At 46.0% G+C, this 23,244-nt stretch overlaps 2 protein-coding genes across 7 annotated transcripts; both read left to right on the top strand.

The window, feature by feature from the left end:
- The first annotated feature begins 1,382 nt into the window (after window positions 1–1,382).
- Window positions 1,383–6,623, top strand: SALL2 (spalt like transcription factor 2). 6 transcript variants are annotated; one of them, XM_061180611.1, is made up of 4 exons: window positions 1,383–1,603; window positions 2,002–4,655; window positions 4,751–4,808; window positions 5,517–5,742. In XM_061180611.1, the coding sequence occupies exons 1-4, from the start codon at window positions 1,537–1,539 to the stop codon at window positions 5,651–5,653; spliced, it is 2,916 nt and encodes a 971-aa protein (XP_061036594.1). In that variant the 5' UTR covers window positions 1,383–1,536; the 3' UTR covers window positions 5,654–5,742. The 6 variants fall into 6 exon arrangements, with proteins under 6 accessions (XP_061036594.1, XP_061036595.1, XP_061036592.1 ...); XM_061180612.1 differs by lacking the exon at window positions 5,517–5,742 and adding an exon at window positions 5,264–5,381; XM_061180609.1 differs by having other exon boundaries at window positions 1,384–1,603; window positions 2,002–2,319; window positions 2,440–4,808; window positions 5,517–6,623.
- Window positions 6,624–13,327: 6,704 nt separating this feature from the next.
- Window positions 13,328–22,961, top strand: METTL3 (methyltransferase 3, N6-adenosine-methyltransferase complex catalytic subunit). The gene is made up of 11 exons (XM_061180614.1): window positions 13,328–13,530; window positions 17,849–18,066; window positions 18,162–18,566; window positions 19,489–19,664; window positions 20,264–20,480; window positions 20,710–20,897; window positions 21,279–21,317; window positions 21,499–21,607; window positions 21,728–21,793; window positions 21,966–22,078; window positions 22,705–22,961. The coding sequence occupies exons 1-11, from the start codon at window positions 13,431–13,433 to the stop codon at window positions 22,814–22,816; spliced, it is 1,743 nt and encodes a 580-aa protein (XP_061036597.1). The 5' UTR covers window positions 13,328–13,430; the 3' UTR covers window positions 22,817–22,961.
- The last annotated feature ends 283 nt before the right edge of the window (window positions 22,962–23,244 follow it).

Below are 23,244 nucleotides of genomic sequence, written 5' to 3'. Positions count from 1 at the left end.
CACAATATTTCTCGATGAAGATAGCACAGCTGCAATATTACCACTTTACGAAAAAGGAAATGGTGGCATAGCATGGTGTGACTGAGCACCACGCCTCAATTTATCAGCCAGACAAGACTGGAACTGGGGTTAGAACGATGTGGATTTACTGATGCCTAGGCAAACCACAAAACCAAGGACTTGTGGTCATTTCCTGTAAGTAAGATAAGCTCTTCTAAGGAAGTGGGAAACCCATTAAGACTCATTTCAAGGTAGAAAGGGAATGCAGAGTACCTGGTCCAGGAGGCATCTTATCCCTACTTATCCTCTCTCGGAATAGGAGGCCACCTCTGTGCTGGTGAGCAGGTGTTAAGTCATTCCCAGGCATTCAAGCCAGGTTGGGGCTAAAAGGGGCTTTAGGCACTGAGAGGCTGCTTGGTAACTCCCTCCTACTGCATTTTCCCCATTGTTTCAGGAGAAGCTCCCCTACCCCCGGGTTAGAGCTAGGTGGGCCTCCGTAGGCCTCTGCAGGCTAGCATCTCCCCAAACCCAACTGTCCTCAGTAGTGGCTGTGTTGCCAGAGAAAGACAACGGAAGAAGAAGAAGGGTAGAGAAGAGGGTACTAAATAGGAGATGGCCCCTTAAATAAGCATGAACTCTATAAATTAGGTGTGGGCTGGGTGATCTGTGGAGTAACTCGCATTCAGCTATTATTCTGGGGGAGGAGGGGCGGGGAGTAAAGGGGCTTAGTGTTACGCAGAGAGGAGTCCTGAAACGACTTCCGTGGAAATTCTACCTCGCGGCCTCCCACCCTGAGAAACTTCTTTTGTGGATGGGGTGGGGGTAGGGTGGGAATGGAGGTCAGGAAAACAGGACAAAACTTGGGGTATCTGGGGGTACCAGATATGTATGTGTAGGTAAGGGTGGGTGTTCTGGGATCCCCCTCCCGCTCTGGCCCTCAGACCACCCTCTCTGGAGCCCACGTTTTCCAGGCTCAGCGGATCCTTTATCCAAAGGAAAATAAGAGAAGCCTATCGCTTTGCTCTATTGAGCAAGGCTGTGTTTCCTACTGTGCCCCCTTGAGCTTGCTGGGGGGTTGGGGGGGGAGGGGGGAGGGGGGGCAGGTCTGGGCAAGGACATCCGGAGATGGGGGGAGCTGGCAGAGGGTAAGGAAAGGTGGACCCCCGCCATGCCCCACAGCACCTGTCACTGAGCCCCCGGAAACCCTCCCGGGCTCTGGGCTCGCTCCCCCTCCCTCCTCCTCCTCCAGCTCCCGCCTCCCTCCCCAGCAGCTCCTCCCCACAGGCTCCCCTCCCCAGCAGCTCCTCCCCCATCTCCCCTCTCCCAGCTTTCTCGTTCCAGCTCCTCCCCTCCTCCGCGTCTCCTCGCTCCCCTCCCCCTCCTCCGCCGCTCCCTGCCCCCGCCGCCGATCACCATCTCCGCAGTCTGGGCCGCTGGGTGCAGAAGCTGCCGCAGCCCCGGCGGCCACTGCCGCCTCCCCCAATCCGGATACCCATTGTCTCCCACTCCACCTGGCCCTCCACCTCCCACACAACCATGGCGCACGAAGCCGGGAGGAGCTCTCGTCTCGGGGGGCCCTGCGGGGAGCCGGCGGAGCTTGGAGGTGCGGTAGGGCCCGGCCCGGGCAGGGGTGGGGGTGGAGGGGACGCGGGGGGCGGGGAGAGGACTTTCGGTGGACGAGATAGAAGGCACGATTCTCTGCACAGGACCCGGTCCTCACACCCAGTCCTTGCGCCCGCCAGTGGCCCGGGGGGTGGGGTGGGGGTGGGTGGGTGGAGGGGGGAGTAGCTTGTGCATGCCCGCTCCCCCTCCCTCCCGGCCCCCAGTGCTGGCGAGTCTCCTGTCCAGGCGGGACAGCACTGAGCTCTAGCCTCCTGCACGGCCGGATGGTGAGCTCATCTCCCCACCCCCACTAGCGGTTACTGGGCTTGTTGTTAATTACAGCCTCTGCATACCCATCCCAACCGCACCACCCACGCTCTTTCCTTGTCTTTTCCCCAGGTGATGCTAGCGAGGAGGACCACCCCCAAGTCTGTGCCAAGTGCTGCGCACAATTCACTGACCCAGCTGAATTCCTCGCCCACCAGAATGCATGTTCTCCTGACCCCCCTGTAATGGTGATAATTGGGGGCCAGGAGAACCCCAACAACTCTTCGACCTCTTCTGAACCCCGGCCTGAGGGCCACAGCAGTCCCCAGGTCATGGAGGCCGAGCAGAGCAACCCCTCGGATTCCGGGTCCTCTGTACCCACGGATCCCACCTGGGGCCCAGAGCGGAGGGGAGAGGAGTCTTCGGGGCACTTTCTCGTAGCTGCCACAGGTACAGCAGCTGGGGGAGGTGGGGGCCTGATCTTGGCCAGCCCTAAGCTAGGAGCAACTCCATTACCTCCAGAATCCACTCCTGCACCCCCCCCTCCTCCACCTCCTCCTCCGCCCCCAGGTGTAGGCAGCGGCCACCTGAACATCCCTCTGATCTTGGAAGAGCTCCGGGTACTGCAGCAGCGGCAGATCCATCAGATGCAGATGACTGAGCAAATCTGCCGGCAGGTGCTGCTGCTTGGCTCCTTAGGCCAGACAGTGGGCACCCCTTCCAGCCCCTCCGAGTTACCTGGGACAGGCGCCGCCTCCTCCACCAAGCCCTTGCTCCCCCTCTTCAGCCCCATCAAGCCTGTCCAAACTGGCAAGACACTGGCGCCTTCCTCCACCTCCTCCTCCTCAGGGGCGGAAACACCCAAGCAGGCTTTCTTCCACCTTTATCATCCACTGGGGTCACAGCACCCTTTTGCTGCCGGAGGGGTCGGGCGAAGCCACAAACCCACCCCTGCCCCCTCCCCGGCCCTGTCAGGCAGCACAGATCAGCTGATTGCCTCGCCTCATCTGGCATTCCCAGGCACCACGGGACTACTGGCAGCACAGTGTCTTGGGGCAGCCCGGGGCCTCGAGGCTACTGCCTCCCCAGGGCTCCTGAAGCCAAAGAATGGAGGTGGTGAGCTGGGCTATGGGGAATTGATGGGTCCCTTGGAGAAGCCCGGTGGACGGCACAAGTGCCGCTTCTGTGCCAAAGTATTTGGCAGTGACAGTGCCCTGCAGATCCACCTGCGTTCCCACACAGGTGAGAGGCCCTATAAGTGTAATGTCTGTGGCAACCGCTTTACCACGCGTGGCAACCTCAAAGTGCATTTCCACCGGCATCGGGAGAAGTACCCGCACGTGCAGATGAACCCTCACCCGGTACCAGAGCATCTGGACTACGTCATCACCAGCAGCGGCCTGCCCTATGGTATGTCCGTGCCGCCAGAGAAGGCCGAGGAGGAGGCGGCCGTGCCAGGTGGCGGTGTGGAACGCAAGCCTCTGGTGGCCTCCACCACGGCACTCAGTGCCACAGAGAGCCTGACGCTGCTCTCCACCGGGGCAGGCACAGCCACGGCTCCTGCGCTCCCTGCTTTCAATAAGTTCGTGCTCATGAAAGCGGTAGAGCCAAAGAGTAAAGCTGATGAAAACACCCCACCCGGGAGCGAGGGCTCGGCCATCGCCGGGGTGGCAGAAGGTGGCACAGCAACCCGCATGCAGCTAAGTAAGCTGGTGACTTCGCTGCCCAGCTGGGCCCTGCTCACCAACCACTTTAAGTCCACTGGTAGCTTCCCCTTTCCTTATGTGCTAGAGCCCTTGGGGGCTTCACCCTCTGAGACCTCCAAGCTGCAGCAACTGGTAGAGAAGATTGACCGTCAGGGAGCCGTGGCAGTGGCCTCTACTGCTTCGGGAGCCTCCACAACCTCTGCCCCTGCAACTTCATCCTCAGCCTCATCGGGACCTAACCAGTGTGTCATTTGTCTCCGGGTGCTGAGCTGTCCTCGAGCGCTGCGCCTGCATTACGGCCAACATGGAGGTGAGCGGCCCTTTAAGTGCAAAGTGTGTGGCAGAGCTTTCTCTACCCGGGGCAATCTGCGTGCACATTTCGTGGGCCACAAGGCTAGTCCAGCTGCCCGGGCTCAGAACTCCTGCCCCATTTGCCAAAAGAAGTTCACCAATGCTGTTACTCTGCAGCAGCATGTTCGGATGCACCTGGGGGGCCAGATCCCCAACGGTGGTACCACGCTCCCTGAAGGGGGGGGAACTGCCCAGGAGAACGGCCCGGAGCAGTCTGCAGTCTCTGGGGCGGGGAGCTTCCCCCAGCAGCCATCCCAGCAGCCATCCCCAGAAGAGGAGCTGTCCGAAGAGGAAGAAGAGGACGACGAAGAAGAGGAAGACGTGACTGATGAAGATTCCCTGGCAGGGAGAGGCTCCGAGAGTGGAGGTGAGAAGGCGATATCAGTGCGTGGTGATTCAGAAGAGGCCTCCGGGGCAGAGGAGGAAGTGGGAACTGTGGTGGCAGTGGCCGCAGCTGGGAAGGAGATGGACAGTAATGAGAAAACGATTCAACAGCCTTCTCTGCCGCCGCCGCCTGACAGCCTGGATCGAACGCAGCCAGTGGAGCAGGGCGGCAGTGATGTTGCAGGAGGCACAGAAGAGGGGGGAAAACCGGAGAGGAGCGCCAGCCCAGTGTCAGCATTGGTCCTAGAAGGGGAAGGCAGCAGCCCCACCTTGGTGGAGGAGCTGAGCCTGCAGGAAGCGATGAGAAAGGAGCCCGGAGAGAGCAGTAGCAGAAAGGCCTGTGAGGTGTGTGGCCAGACCTTTCCCACCCAGGCAGCTCTGGAGGAGCATCAGAAGACCCACCCCAAGGAGGGGCCGCTCTTCACTTGTGTTTTCTGCAGGCAGGGCTTTCTCGAACGGGCTACCCTCAAGAAGCATATGCTGCTGGCTCACCACCAGGTACAGCCCTTTGCCCCCCACGGCCCTCAGAATATTGCTGCTCTTTCCTTGGTCCCTGGCTGCTCACCCTCCATCACTTCCCCAGGGCTCTCCCCCTTTCCCCGAAAAGATGACCCCACGATCCCATGAGCCTGTTTTTCTGAACCTGCTGCCCCTTGACCTGGGGGGCAGAAACTGAGAGCTCTGTAGAAGGACCTCCAAGATCTATGAGCCCTTATTTGTCTATTTCTCTGAGTTCTTATATGATGTGTCCCTAGTGGCTTTTCTCTAATCCCTGAGCTTTGAAATCCTTGTGCTTACAGGGGGATGGCCCCCTGAGAAACTTTTCTTTCCTCTTCATTCATTGTACCTGAGGAAAATAGATTCTCTACAGCTTTCACATTCCCAAGAAGAACCCTCTCCACCTTCCCTGGGAATGACCCTTCTACCCTCTCCTCTCCCTTTCCCTTTGGCAGGTGCATCTGAGCACCCACATTTGGAATTATAGCCCAGCCCGAAGGGGCCAGCAGCTGTCCCTGGAGGGCCTAGGGCCACTCCTCTCTGGTGACCAGGTCAACCTGCAGGACTTCTTGTCCCAGGGCATTCCTGCCCAGCTGGTGAGGGTGGGCCCCCTGTCTTGCTGAAACCAGGACACGGCTTTCCTGTCAAGTGACCTGCCCACCAAGCCCCAGAGTTCCAGCTCCATCTCCATCTCCACTACCCCTTCAGGCCCCGCACCACCAGTGCTGTTTGGCCCAGGAACTGTGGCTGAGAAGTTGCCTCCAGCAATGGGATCCAGAGACGCCAAGGAGAAGAGATTCCCCCCTCCTCCTCTTTTGGCCTCTGGCATCCAAGACAGTGCCTGAGAAAGCCCATCATAGAAGAGAAGTAGCAAACTGTACATTTCTTCTCCTTCCCCTGCTCCAGAAGGTGCCAACAATGAAGATGCAACAATATCAGTACTGGTGGCTCAGCCCCAGGGTGTAGGGAGAAACGAAGGGCATAGGACACTCTTCCCAGTAGTTAGGCACTAATGTGCCTTCGTCACGTTAAGGCAGAGGTGTTGGCTGGTTAATATGCCAAGATATTTTGAGCTTCTCATATCTTTCATCCTTGCCTCTGAGTTAGGAAACAAGTGGATTTCTTGCTGAGAGGTCTCCCATGGGATGGATATTTTGGGGAAGGAAATGTGAAGTTCATATCTTTAACAAGCATTGTTGATGAGGGTTAGCTGAAGGAATAATGGAGAGTTTAGGAGTGTTGCTAAAGCATAGGGCTTGCTGAGAAGCAAAGTGATTAAGAAAGGGGTGTGATGTAAGGGAGGGGACCTCAAACTCTTAATTGGATGGGTCGACGGGTCTCATGAATGTTCTTTTGAACTCATGGTGACTTTAGTGTGCAGCAATGCACCATGGATCACGGGGGATTTCCTAGCACTAGTGTGCTTCTAGTTTTAGATAACTCCCTCCTCTATTCCCTGGCCCCTTGTATTTTCCTCATCTTCCTCTTTCAAGGTCCACTTCCTTCCCATTTTGCCTGTCCACGGACCGGGGCTTATGTCTTTGCCGCTGTCTGGTTCTTAGAGTCCCAGACTTAGGGAGATGAGCCCTAGGTGCTGTCCTCCCTGCCTCTCCGTTTTGTAATGAGATGTAGTATTTACTCTTAACATAGGATCATTTGGAACAGGAGTTCTGAGGAGGGAGTGAGGGTTCTGCTATTGACTGACTTGAGTGATGGCTCCTCCTCCAAAGGTGTAGGCACCAGTTTCCTAACATAGTAAAATGTGAAGAGCAGACAACAGAGATGTTAGTGTCTTTCCCTTTTCATTAAATGTGTTTTAACCAAATATTTGTGTGTTTCTCCTTATTTCATGACTAAATAGCCAGCTGGGGTGTGATATGAGCATTCCCTAACATTGAGATTCCCTTCCCACCTACATCTCCTGCCAAAGCTGAACATATGGTGTTGAAATATTTAATTTGCTCAGCCTTGTCCTCAAACAACCTCCAGTGAATGTAATTTCCTTGTAGAAATGGTGTTTGTGTTCTCAAAAGGTAGGGGATTTGCTCACTGTTTACAGCCATTGTCCAGGTTTTCTCTTTGCCTAGAACCTTCCACCACCAGGCTTCTGTATTTTATTTTACTTTTTTTGTTTTGTTTTGTTTGGAGGTTGAAAGCTGTTTCTTTATCTATCTGTCCTGACCTGTAGGCCAGTCTAACTGACACCCGTTAATCTGCAGAACCAAGATGAATTCATCTTGATGATACTTGAGGTCTGATGTTATAAACAAACAAAAAAATTCAACCCTGGGAATTTCTACCAACAAGATAATATAAAGGAGAATTCTTAGCAGAGGAAGTACATTGGGGGTGGGAGAATGAAATGAAGCATATATATATATTTTGTTTGTTTGTTTGTTTGTTTTGTCTCTCCACAACATGGTACGGTTCAGATTTGACTCTTAAGACCTTGCTTTCCTAAAGAGAACATTCTCTGGAATTTTTTTTTTTCGTTTGTAAGATTATATCACTGAAACCACATGCTAAAGGGATGGGACTGGTAAAATGATTTGCCTAAAGACATTCAGCCAATCAGTGGCAGAACTGGATTAAGAACCCAGGTCGGCAGAACCCCAGTCTCAGTGCTAACCACCAGTGGTCAGGAATGGTGCTTGCTTCCTGTTCCATACTAAAGACTCCTGAAGTGAGGCTGGCTGGAAGACTGAAGGGAAAAGGTGAGTAAACCTACTGGCTCGATTCAAGGTAAAGAACAGGGGTTTGATTCTAGTTGCCTCCTGGAGGCAACTTTAAACCCGTCCCGCTTTAAAGGTACTAGTGAATAGGACATGGCAATCTTGTGAAGTCGGCTGGAGAAGAAAGAGCGCCTGTCTCTTTAATTCCTTACCAAAGCTTTATAAATCTGTTTTTCTTTTCAGCCTATGGAAGGGGGTAGGTCACCAATCCTTCTATTCCCTTTACCTCCCCTACCCCCATTGGACATAGATAATGCCATTTAACTAATTAAACTAGACTTGCCCTCTCTTTAGATGCCAGTTCCCATTATGGTAACAGCTGTCAGTGAGGCTTCTACTAATGGGTGCTTCCTTGGGCAGGTCAGCACTGAGCTGGACTACCCACCCCACTCCTTCATAGCTCTATTTTCCCTTCTGTCTCCTTTTCATTCTTCTTTTTCCTCTCCTGCTTTTTATTCTTTCATTGACCTACAACTTTTACTTTTCTCTCTTCACCTTTAATTTATTCCTCTCTTAGAGCCTTCAGTTTCTTCCTTCTTGCAGTCCCTTCCAATCCCCACCCTCAACCCCACCATTTCTTACTCTCAAGCACTTCTCATTTGATCATCCTTTTGGAAGGTGAATTAACTCTAACCTGCTGAAATGCATATGTCAAGAAATGCAGCTTGCGAAACGCTTTACCTGAAATATACATAGCGGATTCAGTTCAAACTAGATGGATAAAAAGATCACTAGTATAAGAAGCAAGAGACAGCTTCTTCTCTCATTCATTCAGTTAATTTTTGAGGATTTATTTTGTTTCAGAGACCAAGTGTTGGGTAGATACAAAGGTAAACAAACTTCTGCCCCTAAGGGAGCTCAGTCAAGGAAGAAGAAAAATGAAAACATATTTTTATATCATGGTAGTAAATACTGTGATAGACACAGTGGCCTGCGAGATTCCAGAAAGGGAAATAACTAACTCATGTTACAAAGAGAGAGAAGGGGGCGGGGACGTACAGTTCTCTTACATTCAGTTTTCATAATAACCATGCTGAAATATATTAACTGAATCCATATGACAACCTAAGGACCAAGGCAGTTACCATATAAGAACCTACATAAGGTACATCAAGTTCCCTTTGGCAGATACAGAGGTGTGCTACTTCAGAGATGTCCCTTTAAGAAAGAACTGGCTACCTAGCTGGAAGAAACCTGGTTAGCTGACAGCCTCCAGCTGTCCTACTGTTCTCCAGACCCCTGGCCAAAGGCTAAGCAAGGTGGTGGGTGGTACAGGGCTTAGCCATTCCCAGGGAACATGGGACTAATGAACGATTCTTGCTATGGAACTCCCCAGTGGTCTGGCAGAGGCTGTCATGTCTGCATCACTGACAGCTTTGGACAGCTCTCCCTGCCCGATCCCATTTTCTTCCCTTTTTCTTTTTACACGTGTTACTTCCCCATAAAACTTTTGGACTCCTGACTCTCTCAGCATCTGCTTCTCCCAGATTTCAACCTGTGTCACCCCCAAAAAAGATTTCAATTCTACTGGCACATTTTCATCTCTCACAAATTTCTGCTCCTGGCACTCTGGATACCGTCCCTGGAACTTCTCAGTAAATCACGGAACATCCCTCTCCTGATCCCCAAAACAAACTTAACTCACATGAGCGTTTCTCCATTAGACCCAAATTTGACTTCCCTTTACATTTCCTTGTCTTTTCTAATGTTTAATTTAACAACAGATTTACTAACCCCAATGGACACTTTGCTTTTGATCATATAATTTAAAAAAATGAGTAAGGACAAAAGTGAAGAAAAAAAGAAATTTTGACCAAAGAACCAGTTAAGAAGTGCAGTATTTGGTCAATACTGTGGATGTTTCAGTAACCCATTGCTGTGTAACAAACCATCCAAAACTTAGTGTCTTAAACAATAATTATGTATTTGCTTGTGAGTCCATGGGTTGTCCCAACAGGCCTCAGCCAGGATGACTTGTCTATGTTCCATGTGGTGAGGGCTGAGCTCACTCAGCAGCTTCAATTCGGGCTGGAGGATCCAAGATGGCCTCACTCACCTCTGGCCCCTCGGTTGAATGGCTGAAATGCTGGAGTCTCTTTCCTTAGTTTTTCATTCTCCAGGGCCTCTTTTTTGACATCTTTCAATCTCTAGGATTTCTCTCTCTCTTTCTCACTCTTTTTTTCTCCCTCTCCTTCTCCCTTTCCCTCTCCCTCACTCTCTCTTCAAACGGTCTAGCTATTAGGATAACTGGACTTCCATGAAGGCCTAGGCCTCCAAGACGACAAAAGCAGAAGCTTCAAGGCCTCTTAAGGCCTAGACTCTGAAACTCAAAGAATATCACTTCTGCCACTTTCTCTTGGCCAAAGCTAGTCAGAAGACCAGTTCAGATTCAAGAGGAGGGGAAACAAGCTTTACCTCTTATCGGGAAGATTGGCAAAGACACACTGCATAAGGGCATGTGGGATGGGAGCCATTATTGTTGTGGCTAACTCTGGAAAGTCTACCACAGCAGAAAGGAGGAAAAGTTAAGAAATGTAGTGCATGCAGCACTCATCTACTCACAACTAGGCTTACACTCTTTTGACTAGAAGAGGTCTGGGTGAGATTCCTTCTTCCTGTACTGCTCAGGGTTGTTGTATACAGACTGGCTAAGAGTGGCCACACAAGAAAGCAGTGGCTTTCTTTTGAGCTGAAAACTGGTCCTGAGGAGTCTAGAAAAAAATCCCTCTATAAGCAGATCATGCTAAGTGGCCCTCCTGTGCTCCTAAAATTTGCCTAATTTACTACTGTAATAATTTATCCAAAGTGAATATGAAAGCAAAGACTTCTGGGAGCTGCCCTTAATTTGGCTGACTTTCAGGAGTACCTGTACTCCTTCTTTGGCTTCCTCTGTAGGTGAGAGGAGGCAATCCAGGTCTTAGGTACCCCGAATTCTACCAGAGACTGAATCTCTTCCACTAGAAAAATCCTTCCTTTCCTAGACAAAAATGCTTATGAATTTAAGGGTTGACCTGTGGAAATCTGTCTTTAAGATGAATCAACCCCCTTCATCTTCTACAAAGCTATATCCAGTACTGTCTTTCTCTCCCAAGATTTAATTTTACTGCTATATAAGTTCTATATATTTCATTTCTATGTGTTAAGAACCTTGAAAGAAACAGTGATTCAGATTTGTGAACAATTAACTCTAACAGTTCTCTAATAGAGCAATAATGGGATTATCTTACTTCAGTAATAATACATGTGTCTAAACATAGGGCCACACAGAATATATCCCAAATGAAAGTGCAAAGCATCCCTTGTCAACTCTCTTGAGGGTAGTTGTTAGACCCAGGTTATTAAAGGAAGCAAAACCGGGCTTCCCTGGTGGCGCAGTGGTTGAGAATCTGCCTGCCAATGCAGGGGACACGGGTTCAAGCCCTGGTTTGGGAAGATCCCACATGCCGCGGAGCAACTAGGCCCATGAGCCACAATTACTGAGCCTGCGCGTCTGGAGCCTGTGCTCCGCAACAAGAGAGGCCGCAATAGTGAGAGGCCCGTGCACCGCAATGAAGAGTGGCCCCCACTTGCCGCAACTAGAGAAAGCCCTTGCACAGAAACGAAGACCCAACACAGCCAAAAATAAATAAATAAATAAAATTAAAAACAAAACAAACAAACTAAAAAACTATAAAAAAAAAAAAAAAAGTAAGCAAAACCTGTTAAGTAGGGTCTTCCTTGGTGGTCCGGTGGTTAGGACTCAGCCTTCCACTGCAAGGGATGTGGGTTCAATCCCTGGTCACAGGTAAGTTCCGTGTGCCGCAGGTTGCTGCCAAAAAAAAAAAAAACAACAAACCTTAGGTAGAGCAGGCCCTTGGAAGTAGTGTTTTATGATCTCACATCAGCCAACTTTGCCAAGAGTATTTCGGCTGAGCAAGATGGCATTTTTTGCTTCTAATTAAGTATAATCCTGAGAAATAAATGTCCAGATATGCTCATATGAGCCCATATTCATTTCTGTGTCCTCTATCTCAATGCTCATATATAAAGGTACACATCTCAAAGGACAATGTAAATTATCTACTAGGTAAATTTAAATTCAGAAAATGATATGGAAATGGATATTTTGATCACTACTAAATCTCCACAGTACCTAGCACATAGTAGTCACTCAATAAAAATTTTCTGAATAAATTAATGAAACTGCCACATTCCAAAACACATACATCTTTCTTCTCAGTAGTCTCCCTTCATATTCACCCCTTTCTTTCCATTACTATACATAGATAGCTTCTGACTTAAAGGTCCTATCATCAAACAGTTACAATAGGCTACTAATTATTTTCCCTATCTCTAAACTTTTCTCCCCATCTCAATTCAACCAGAACACCAGATTCCCTAAAATATTCCCTATTCACAAACCTTAAAATGTTCCCTGTTGTATGCTGAATAAATTGCAAGCTCGTTACTCAGGTAACATGTACCTTTTGCAATTTGGCCTCAAATATGGAAACAAATATTCTCCCAAATTCCCAAATATAATTCTCTGTGTTCTAGCAAAATTAACCTGGGTCAGCACGGCATGCATCATGCTTTTCTACATCTAGTCTAGACCTTTGCTTTTATCATGTTCTTAGCCTGGAATTCTTTCCTATAGCTTCACCTACTGAAGTACTAGCTGTCACTGCAAGCCTGAACTTTGATGTCACCTCCTTGCCAAAGGGTCATCTGGGCTTGGAGTCCTCCCTTCTTTGCAATCACGTTTGTTTTTTAAGCCTATGCTCGGTGCTGCCTTAGTCTGTAAAGATGGTTCAATATCAATAAACTGGATCCTAGCTCCTTTACCATACCAGAAACTCTGAAAGCAGGGGCCATGCCTTCTTAAGCAGTTCTTTCTGGCAGTGTTTGGCGTTCCGTAGGCTTGATAAATCAGTGGTTCTCAAATGCTTCCATTCAGAGGACGTCATTTAAAAAACGAAGTTTTTAAGTTTACTACACAGAGAAGTGCACATACCAAAATGTTTGGCTCAGTTAATTTTCACAAACAACGTATTCATACAACCAGCTCTCAGAATAAGAAACACAGCTCAACCAGAACCTCAGGAGCCCCCTAGTGCCTCCTTCTGAGTATGTATGTATGTACTTATGCATGCGTGCGTGCATGCATTCCGAGCAGCTTGTGGTATCTTATTTCCCCGACCGCGGATTGAACCGGTTCCGTTTTCAATGAAAGCGCAGAGTCCTAACCACTGGACCACCAAGGAATTCCCTGAGAACTCTATTTTAATGTATTACACATGATACTTGTAGATTTGGTATAAGTAAGAAGAGTGAGAATATGTATTTGTAGACCCATTATAGTATCTCTGCTCCATCAGTTCTCCTCCCTCAAATATGCATACGTAATGGCTATATTTTTGTAAACAAGTGCACGGAAACATGAACCTATATCTTCAGTGGCAAAGGTATGTTAGTACCAAACTGTCAAAAGGAATTCGTGATCCTTCATTTCCAAAATCTAGACTACACACGCTGCCCCACGCGCGCTCTCAGCACGACTCAACTCGAACTCATTTCCTAATATTCAACATGGCCGCATGCGCGGCCATAAGCAACATGGCCGCTCTGCCAGGCACCAACATGGCAACCACAGCCTCACCTCACCCGGAAGCGTGAAAGAACTCCCATAAAAAACATATCCGCCATTCTGCCAACACTTAAGGTGGCTCTCGTTTCAGCTTCAAAGGTAGAGCAAAACCGGAAATGACTTTCCGTTCGGTGCATCTCCCGGGATCTCTTTCCGGTTAGCCTTCGGGTGTCCGCGTGAGAGTTGGATAATTCTTGGAATTAGGGCTGAGAGGTGGAAGGCAGCCGCCTTTGGTTCGAGACGTGTCTGGGCTGCGAGACTGAAATGTCGGACACGTGGAGCTCTATCCAGGCCCACAAAAAGCAGCTGGATTCTCTGCGGGAGAGGCTGCAGCGGAGGCGGAAGCAGGACTCGGGGCACTTGGGTGAGGCGCGGGACTGTTGGGGCCGATCCTTAGCCGGGGAGGGCTGGAGGGAACCCTGGAGAAAAACATAGCTCCCGAGTCGGTGCCTTTCCCCAAACGGCCGTTTCTTTAAGGCTTCATACATTGGTACTCTTCTCCCCCTACCTCAGCAGCACAGACGCTTCACCCTCCTGCAAGTAGTCGCGGCTCCTTCCCAGCCTGGGCCCTGGTTCCGCCGGTTCCGCTTTCCCCGGCCGGAAGCCTCCGCCTCCCCGCGTCAGGTTGACTCCTTTTGAGTCTGTGAGAGCGTCTGACTTGCTAGGCCTTTCAGCCCCCGATCCCTCGAAGCAGCAAGTCCCTTTTTTTGGTTATTCCCGTGGCGCTTTGTTCTTCTCTCGGTTATAGCAATTACTTTTCAGTGGTCATGTCTTTTGAGACTGGGCGCTGTGAGAGCAAGTACGGAACCTTTATATCCACAGTGCCCAGCTCAGTGGCCCTCGCAGAGTTAGCACTCGGTGTTGCTAAACGAGTAGAGGAACTGGCATTGTCTTAGCCGTTTACACACTGAGCAGGAATCTGAAAACATTCGTTTTTAAACTTTTTCTCCCCTCCTGTTGTCCCCTGTGTCACAGTCTTAAAACTTGAAGGAACCTCAAAAGATTAAGTGCTACTCATATCACATCCCCAGCACAAGCCCTGAATTATCTAAGGCAAACCAAAGATCTACAAGGATAATGAATCCGTACCACTCTTGTGGTAGCTAGTTCCGCTGTATATCAGTATACTCGAGTCCGTCTCTAAATCTCGTGTTGAAATATATATTAGGTCTATGCACTTGTAGTCTGGCCCTTGGAACTAGAAGATGCCCTGGCAGGACTCTTATACCATAATGAATGAACATCTATCGAGTGTCTACAGCGTACATGAGTCTAGTTAGACAAAAATAAGTAAGACAGTGTCCCTGCCCTCAAGGAGTTTAAAATTTAGTTGGGGATAAAGGAAAAGTCAGAAATACAATATGACGTATGTAAAATGCCAAATGAATCGATTCCACAATGAGTACAGTGAAGGTAGAAGTAACAAGAGTCAGTTTAGTCAGTGAAGGCGTCAGGGAAGAGTTGGCACTTGGAATTTGGTCTCTATGGCTATGTAGGACTTAGATAATTAAAGGGAAGGTAAGAGGGCAGGGTAAGTAGAGGAAGAAGTGCAAGTCATATTATTAGGCATTAATTAATAGAAATTCCACTTCACTTCTGCATGGTATTAACCACACTTTGGTATTAACCAAACTTCGCGCCATATGCAAAGTTTTTTTCTTCATTCAGTTCTTTTTCTCACAGAAAATAAAAATTTTCTTGCCACATCTAGATTTGTATAGCATTACTGAAATCTGATACTTAATTGTTTACTTCTGAGGTTAATGTTAAAAGACAAGGATATTGAGTAAACTAAAATGTATCCGTGTCATTAATGAATGCAGAATACTATGAACCAAGAATCATTGGGAGACCTTTGTTAGCTGGGCATTTTTAAAGTACAACTTTTTTTAAAAATTGTGGCAAAATACACATAACATAAAATTTACCATCTTAACCATTTTAAAATGTATAGTTGATAGTGTGATGTATATATATTCACACTATTGTGCAACCAATCTCCAGAAGTTTTTTGTCTTGCAAAACTGAAACTCTACCCGTTAAACAATAATTCCCAATTCTCCCCTCCTCCCGGGCCCTGGCAACCACCGTTCTATTTTGTTTCTGTGAGTTTGACTACTCTAGATACCTCATGTAAATGGAATCATAAAGTATTTGTCTTTTTGTGACTGGCTGATTTCCCTTAGCATGTCCTCAAGGTTCATCCATGTTGTAGCAAGTGTCAGAATTTCCTTCCTTTTTGAAGCTGAATAATATTCCATTGTATGTGTATACCACATTTTGTTTATCCATTTATCCATTGGTGGATACTTGCTTCCACCTTTTTGGCTATTGTGAATAATGCTGCTGTGAATATGGCTGTGCAGATATCTCTTCAAGATGCTGTTTTCAGCTTTTTTTGGATATATAACAGAAGTGGAGTTGCTGGATCATATGGTAATTCTATTTTCAGTTTTCTTAGGAACCACCACACTGTTTTCCATAGAGTAAAGTACAGATTTTTGAAGTGCGGATTATCACTTCCAATAAATATTTACTTCATTTTAACTGAAACAAAATAAACTTGGCCAGGCTTAGCACATAGTAAATATGTGAACTGCTCAATATATTTTATCAATGGGATTGAAGATGTGAATATAGATGTTGACATATTTTAGGGATCAGCAAGTTAGTAGACCGGCCATATTTTTATGTCTTCAAGCTAGTATTTTATTTATCTTCAGCGGAGCTCTTAACCAAAGAATAAACTCAAGTATTAAGTATTCCTTTGCTGAGCCCAACACATTAAATTTTTCATTAGATTAGAAGCAGAGTGTCAGCATAGTTACCAGCATAATGGAAGCACTCAGTAAATATACTGAATTAATAACTGGACAAATACTTTCTGAAGGAGTTGGAGCTCAAGGATTCCTAATGATTTTCTGCCAGTGACCCATTTTAAGAATGATAAAACGTTGGAGTCTTCCCCCAAATTTGTAGTGACTTCATGGAATTCACAGAGTGGCTAAAGCCCATCTATAAATAACAGTTGCATTCATCAGCTGTTAGATTTTTTCCAAAATATTAAACGTGAGCTTCCTCCTCCCAATAACCTTAAAAGAGGCATTTTCAGCTTCAGTGTCCTGAATGTCATGAAAAGGATACTCCTAGGAGGTGTTACTATAACACAAGGATTCATAACCAGAATCACAGGCTGTTTTTTAAAAGAACTGTATTAAAACAAGTGATTAGTCAGATAACCAAAGGGGGAAAAAAAAAATGTCTGTATCCAGTTCCAGGGATTGAAAATGTATGTTTAAAGTGGTTCTTTTCATAGATTTCTTGCTTACTTTAAGAAAAATTATACATGACTCAAAGAACATATAAATTTAGTTACCAGAGAAAGTGAAAACTCTGTAAGAAGAAGAAATGTTTATTATATTATATTCTTGGTAGTATCAGTAGGTTAATTATAAAGAGTACACTTTCAACTTATTGACATTAACATTGGAGCAAAATCAGTGCTTTTCCTCAGTGAGATGATGTCTGTTAGGGTATTTGTGCAGCACGACAGAGATCCCACGTGCCGCAACAAAGACCCAATGCAGCCAAATACATAAATACATAAATAAATTGGATTATGTTTTTAAAAAAAAAAAAGTTCTAGTCTGAGATTCAGCAGAACGTAAAAGAATCATACGTAAGCAAGGTAAAGAAAGTTCTGCAGTTATTTAACATTTCTAGCAAGTATGGAATTGTGGAGTCTGTTTTCCATGTGGGGTATAACTTACTTCCCTAAAATGTAACTGTTCCAGCAAGGTGTTTGGTATACTTCAGCTCCATTTTCCTTGGAATTCTGAGTTAAATTTTACTAAAGTTAGTTCCATTAGAGTGGAAATTTCTAAGTAACCAGAATATCTCTAAATGTAAACTAGTGGCCCACTTACATAGTATTTAACAGAATTCCAATACAGGTTCTGAATGTTTAATATTTCATCTGTATTTTAACTAAATAATCACAGATATTAGGCTCTCCCAAAGGTAATATTTTGTCCCGATTTGAGTTTCTTAACTCTTCTTAAGGTTATGTTGGCTACCTAGCTTGTGAAGTACTAGAGTAAGTGATAAAAATATAGTCAAGAAATATCACTGGTGACCAGGGCTTCAGCAGTTTTATAAAATTTTTGTGTTTCACTTTAAAGGTCGCATCATTCTAACCCCCAACGCTGTCATTTTTTATACCCTCTGATGTCCAGGGGCCTTAATTCATTCAAATTCAAATTCAGTTCTTCAAAAAGATTTGATCACAGTGTAGGTTGTTGAAAATATTCCTGGCTTATAAATTCAGGTTGATTATATCAGCTGTCATTTTAGAGTGACTGAAGGGAGGTGGTATGGACATTTAAATCTACCAAGCTGCTAATTTATTTCCTTGAAGCACAGCAAGGAAAGGAATTAGGAAAAGACCTCTCACCCAACAGAGAAAAGGTAAATGTTTCCCAGAAAATCCAGAATTATCTTGGCAAAGCAGTGAATGCTTGAGTGTGATTTAATAAAGGGTATCTAGTGCTAAATCTGGTCAGAGAATTTTCTTCATGAAATGAAAGAACTATGTGTTGTGAATGCTGGAGAACTTGACTCCTGAGGAATGTGTACATTGACAATGGTTGCCCTTTTTCATTTTCATTTCTCTTCACTCCTAGATCTTCGGAATCCAGAGGCAGCACTGTCTCCAACCTTCCGTAGTGACAGCCCAGTGCCTACTGCACCCACTTCTGGTGGCCCTAAGCCCAGCACAGCTTCAGCAGTTCCTGAACTAGCTACAGACCCTGAATTAGAGAAGAAGTTGCTACACCACCTCTCTGATCTGGCGCTAACATTGCCCACTGATGCTGTGTCCATCCGTCTTGCCATCTCCACGGTAATGACCAGATAAGACACGGTTGGGAACTACCACTGTTTTTCTTCAGTTCATGGTCAGTGTCTTAATGCTTTCCCCCCACCCTCCTTCCTTAGCCAGATGCCCCTGCCACTCAAGATGGGGTGGAAAGCCTCCTACAGAAGTTTGCAGCTCAGGAGTTGATTGAAGTAAAGCGAGGTCTCCTACAAGATGATGCACATCCCACTCTTGTGACCTACGCTGATCATTCCAAGCTCTCTGCCATGATGGGTGCTGTGGCAGAAAAAAAGGGCTCTGGGGAGGTAGCAGGGACTATCACAGGGCAGAAGCGGCGTGCAGAACAGGACTCGACCACAGTAGCTGCCTTTGCTAGCTCTTTGGCCTCTGGTTTGGCCTCTTCAGCATCAGAAGTAGCCAAGGAGCCAACCAAGAAATCAAGAAAACATGCTGCCTCAGATGTTGATCTGGAGATAGAGAGCCTTCTTAACCAACAATCTACTAAGGAACAACAGAGCAAGAAGGTAGGGGTAGATGGAAATGCTTTCACACATGTACTTTGAATTTTAGCTTTGGTTGAGAGGAATTTACCCCTAGGGCGAAGAGCAATTCTTAGAATTCAGGGTTTAGAGCAGTGGTTCTCAACTGAGGATGATTTTACCCCCCTCGCAACCCCCAGAGGACATTTGGTAATGTCTGGAGACATGTTTGGTTGTCACAGCACGGGAGCACTACAGGCATCTAGTGGGTAGAGGCCAGGGATGCTGCAAAGCATCCTACAGTCTTAGCAGGGCAACCTCCACACGACAAAGAGTTATTTGGCCCAGAATGTAAACAATGCACCAATGTTGGGAAACTCTGATTTAGAGTATCTTTTTCATTGGATCTGTTTGGAAGAATCATCAGATCTTGAGAAGAGGAATCCAAATATAGTAATAGAGGGGACGAATACTGGAAGATAGTCATACGGACCAATAATTATGGAAATTGATTGTACAATGTGGAGTGGCAGTGTAGAGGTTTCTGAGTCTAAATATTGGACCCACAATAGTTATCCATTTCCTACTCCCCCCACCCCCCCGCTTATAGAATTGTTGCAGAGGCGCTGAGCTAAACACTAAAGTGCTTAGCACTGTGCCTTGGTTCAGTACCTAATAAATGTAAGTGGTTTTGGTTGGAAGGAATGCTTTCCTGGGGAGGGGAGTTTAGCTTAATGCTTAGCAGTAGGAACCAGTCTTCTTATATTTTAATTTCATCCCAAATGCAGATTTGTGAGAAAGGACTAAACCCATGACACATCTCTTCTCCTAGGGCTCCAATTTTCCCATATTAACTTAGTCTATTGACCCCTCATAGGACATTGATGTCAAGTAGAATTTGCAGAGGTGGTTTAAGGGCTAATTTTATCTGCAAACCCTTTTAAGACCAAGGTTTCTTCTGTCACAGGTTAGTCAGGAGATCCTAGAGCTACTGAATACTACAACAGCCAAGGAACAATCCATAGTTGAAAAGTTTCGCTCACGAGGTCGGGCTCAAGTGCAAGAGTTCTGTGACTATGGAACCAAGGAGGAGTGCATGAAAGCCAGTGATGCTGACCGGCCCTGTCGCAAGCTGCACTTCAGGTCTTTTGGGAGGGAGGGGCTCGGATGGGTCTCCTAGAAGCAGTCATTCTTTTTAAGCACGTTTCTTCCGGTTATTGGGTTTCTGTCTTTAATCCTGTTATTAAGTGGTTTTAATATGATTTGTCTAAGACTTCCAGACTCTGAAGGTTCACTTTCATAAGTAGTGTTCTATGGGAGGGAATACAGGCTGCACTCCCAAAAAGATGTGAGATTTAAAGAAAAAAATGCCCCTCTGTTCTTGCAATAGCAAGACATCTCTGTCTCCGAGCCCCAGTGAAAGTTAAAGTTCTGTGGAAGAAGGACCATCTTAGGAGAAACAGGAACCTGGGCTCTTAGGTAGGTGCTTTATTCTGCTCTAACTAGCAAGCCCTTCCTTCCTGTCGTAAGATAAGGAAGTTAACTCTTTGCTCAGAGAGGAATTAAAACTCTTTAGTGTAAATTACAGATTTTAATGTCACCTGCCTTCCTTATTTGAAAACTTGCAGAGGCAGCTCTAATGATAGTGAAAGACTAGAAATTTTGCAACAATTTGGACCTCGAACTGTGGCATCTAACTGGAACACCATCTTGATTCCAATTCTCCCTTTTTATTTCCCCAGACGGATCATCAATAAACACACTGATGAATCATTAGGTGACTGCTCTTTCCTTAACACATGTTTCCACATGGATACCTGCAAATATGTTCACTATGAAATTGATGCTTGCATGGATTCTGAAGCTCCTGGAAGCAAAGACCATACACCAAGCCAGGAGCTTGCCCTTACACAGAGCGTTGGAGGTGACTCCAATGCAGATCGACTCTTCCCACCTCAGGTACCTATCTGCTCAGAAAACTTACCTCAACTTAAGGACCTTTATCTTAGTAGGGCAGCCATACATGTAGGAAAGCAGGGCATAAATCAGCAATCCGCCCTGCTGATTGGGAATGGAGTGGGACAGATATGCATATAAGGGAATAGGAAAATCAAATGTAAAAAGAGGGACTGGGGCCATGAATCTAAGAGTAAAGGAAGGGAAGATGACCAAATACCACCTCATGCAGTGGATCTGTTGTGATATCCGCTACCTGGACGTCAGTATCTTGGGCAAGTTTGCAGTTGTGATGGCTGACCCACCCTGGGATATTCACATGGAGCTGCCCTATGGGACCCTGACAGATGATGAGATGCGCAGGCTCAACATACCAGTACTGCAGGATGATGGCTTTCTCTTCCTCTGGGTCACAGGCAGGTAATGCAGTTCAAAGATATGTAGGTATGGGCAGATATAGTACAGAGTGAGTACTGGGTGGGGATAAAATCCTGGGTTTTCCTAGCCCTGCTATTAAATATATGACTGAGTCAGCCTTTTTTACCTACTGAGATCTAATGCCTGTTTATAACACAAATGATACATGAATTCTATGTAACTCTACATTTGTTGCTTGTGAAAGGTAAGGTCACTGAGAATAGATACTATGTTTTATTTTTTCATTCTTAGATCCATTCTGTTGCCCTAATGGTGTCTCTCATGTAAATGTTCACTGAATGTCTACTGAAAACAACACATATATCTTGAAGGGAGAAGAAATATGGGCATGGAAATGGCTGTTTAACCCTTATTTCTTTCTAGGGCCATGGAGTTGGGCAGAGAATGTCTGAACCTCTGGGGGTAAGTAACGATCATTGTGTTGCTTTGTTTTGAGGGAAATAAGTACATAATTACTGTAGTTGATATGTGTTCCTTTCTTTCAGAGTATTCTGTGATTCCTTGCCTCTGTAGAATAGATGGCACCACCCCTAAACTGTGAAAGCCTGATTAAAGCTCTAATTCTTTTTCTTATACCCCACAGTTATGAACGGGTAGATGAAATTATCTGGGTGAAGACAAATCAACTGCAACGCATCATTCGGACAGGCCGCACAGGTCATTGGTTGAACCATGGGAAGGAACACTGCTTGGTGAGCCTCAGTGGGGCCCAATTCAATAGGTGGAGCAAAAAATAGGAATTGTTTGATTTCTTATTGAGAAACAGTTCAAATGCTGGGGTTTCATAAGGTAATCTGTTCTCTGCTGAGCAGGTTGGTGTCAAAGGAAATCCCCAAGGCTTCAACCAGGGTCTGGATTGTGATGTGATCGTAGCTGAGGTATGTACTTTGCCCAGGCATCCAAAGATCCACATTTTAAAACTGCTATCAGTTATTCTAGTCAGGTATATTCTTATCCCAGGTTTTCTCATTGGCATCATAAACATAAATGGAAAGGGCTAGAATTGCAATCTTGGGTAACTTAAAAGTAGCTAGAGCTTTTATTTCCTAGGTTCGTTCCACTAGTCATAAACCAGATGAAATCTATGGCATGATTGAAAGACTGTCCCCTGGCACTCGCAAGATTGAGTTATTTGGACGACCACACAATGTGCAACCGAACTGGTAAGGTGACCAGAGAACATGCTAGCCCCCAAGGGCAAAACTGTTTATGGTCAAGGGCAGAAGTTAGTAGAGCTTCACCTCACATTCCACTAGTCTATAAATGGGCTTCAGAGGATTCTTAAGCAACCAACATTCATTGGGAACCCAACAGGTTTTAAGATTTAAACCACTGCTCTTAAGGTCTCCACTGTTACAACCTAAAGATCTCGTTATTCTATGGGATGTACTGAATCTGCCCCCTGGTGGTTACTGAGAATCTGTGTAATCTGTCAACAATTTTAATCTTTCATCCTGTTAGTAAAGCTTTAAAAGACGTGCTGCTAGCATTTCACTAATCCAAAGAATACTCACTGGCAGCAGCAACTTTGTGAAGTAGGCCTGGTTAAACATAAGTTATTAACCCTTAATTAGTACAGATCCAGCCTTTTTTAACACCAGAATCTGTGCCCAATTTCTAACCAGCCATACCACCATATACTATACTAATATTAAGATCTTTTTAAAAGAATTGGCACGAATATTCAATGAGATGATAGGCAGTCTTAATAAAATGTACACATCTTTTAACAGTATTAAGCCTTTAAATTCCAGGATTTTGGTTTGCCCCATCTTTCCCCTTGCTTCAGGATCACCCTTGGAAACCAACTGGATGGGATCCACCTACTAGACCCAGATGTGGTTGCCCGGTTCAAGCAAAGGTATCCAGATGGTATCATCTCTAAACCTAAGAATCTATAGAAGTACTTCTAAACCTAAGCATCCATAGCCATGGCTCTTGCAGGCTGCACCTGAAGAGTAATATTTGTACAATAGTTTTTTTTCCTTATTTAAATAAAAGTTTGTATTGTAGTTGGGATTTCGAGGTCAAGTTCTGGCTCTGCCACTTAACAGTGTGTGATCTTGTATAACTCATCTCTCAGTATGATTACTTATATGTAAACTGGGAATATTACCTACCTCATGGGGTTGCTGTAAGGGTTCAAACTAAATGCATGGAAAGCATTAAAATATTGATTATACTGTATAGGATCAAAGTGATGAGCAATTAGTGCTAGTAAACATGGTAATCAAGAAGGGGGTTCTCTGGGACAACATTTATCAAGGTAAGATTTGAGTTTCATTTAAGATTATCATCACTAGGGCTATCATGCTCGAAATGTTGCTTA

The sequence above is a fragment of the Eubalaena glacialis genome, chromosome 2 (assembly GCF_028564815.1).
Source record: "Eubalaena glacialis isolate mEubGla1 chromosome 2, mEubGla1.1.hap2.+ XY, whole genome shotgun sequence".
NCBI classification, from domain to species: Eukaryota; Metazoa; Chordata; class Mammalia; order Artiodactyla; family Balaenidae; genus Eubalaena; species Eubalaena glacialis.
This window is presented reverse-complemented; position numbering and strand designations above follow the sequence as displayed.

Coding starts and splice junctions, on each gene's coding strand:
- SALL2 (XM_061180607.1), top strand. CDS start 1,537: ATGGCGCACGAAGCCGGGAGGAGCTCTCGTCTCGGGGGGCCCTGCGGG. Junction 1,604..2,001: donor GGAGCCGGCGGAGCTTGGAG/GTGCGGTAGGGC, acceptor TCTTTTCCCCAG/GTGATGCTAGCGAGGAGGAC. Junction 4,809..5,516: donor TGCTGCTGGCTCACCACCAG/GTACAGCCCTTT, acceptor CTACCCCTTCAG/GCCCCGCACCACCAGTGCTG.
- METTL3 (XM_061180614.1), top strand. CDS start 13,431: ATGTCGGACACGTGGAGCTCTATCCAGGCCCACAAAAAGCAGCTGGAT. Junction 13,531..17,848: donor GCAGGACTCGGGGCACTTGG/GTGAGGCGCGGG, acceptor CTTCACTCCTAG/ATCTTCGGAATCCAGAGGCA. Junction 21,608..21,727: donor ATGGGAAGGAACACTGCTTG/GTGAGCCTCAGT, acceptor TCTGCTGAGCAG/GTTGGTGTCAAAGGAAATCC.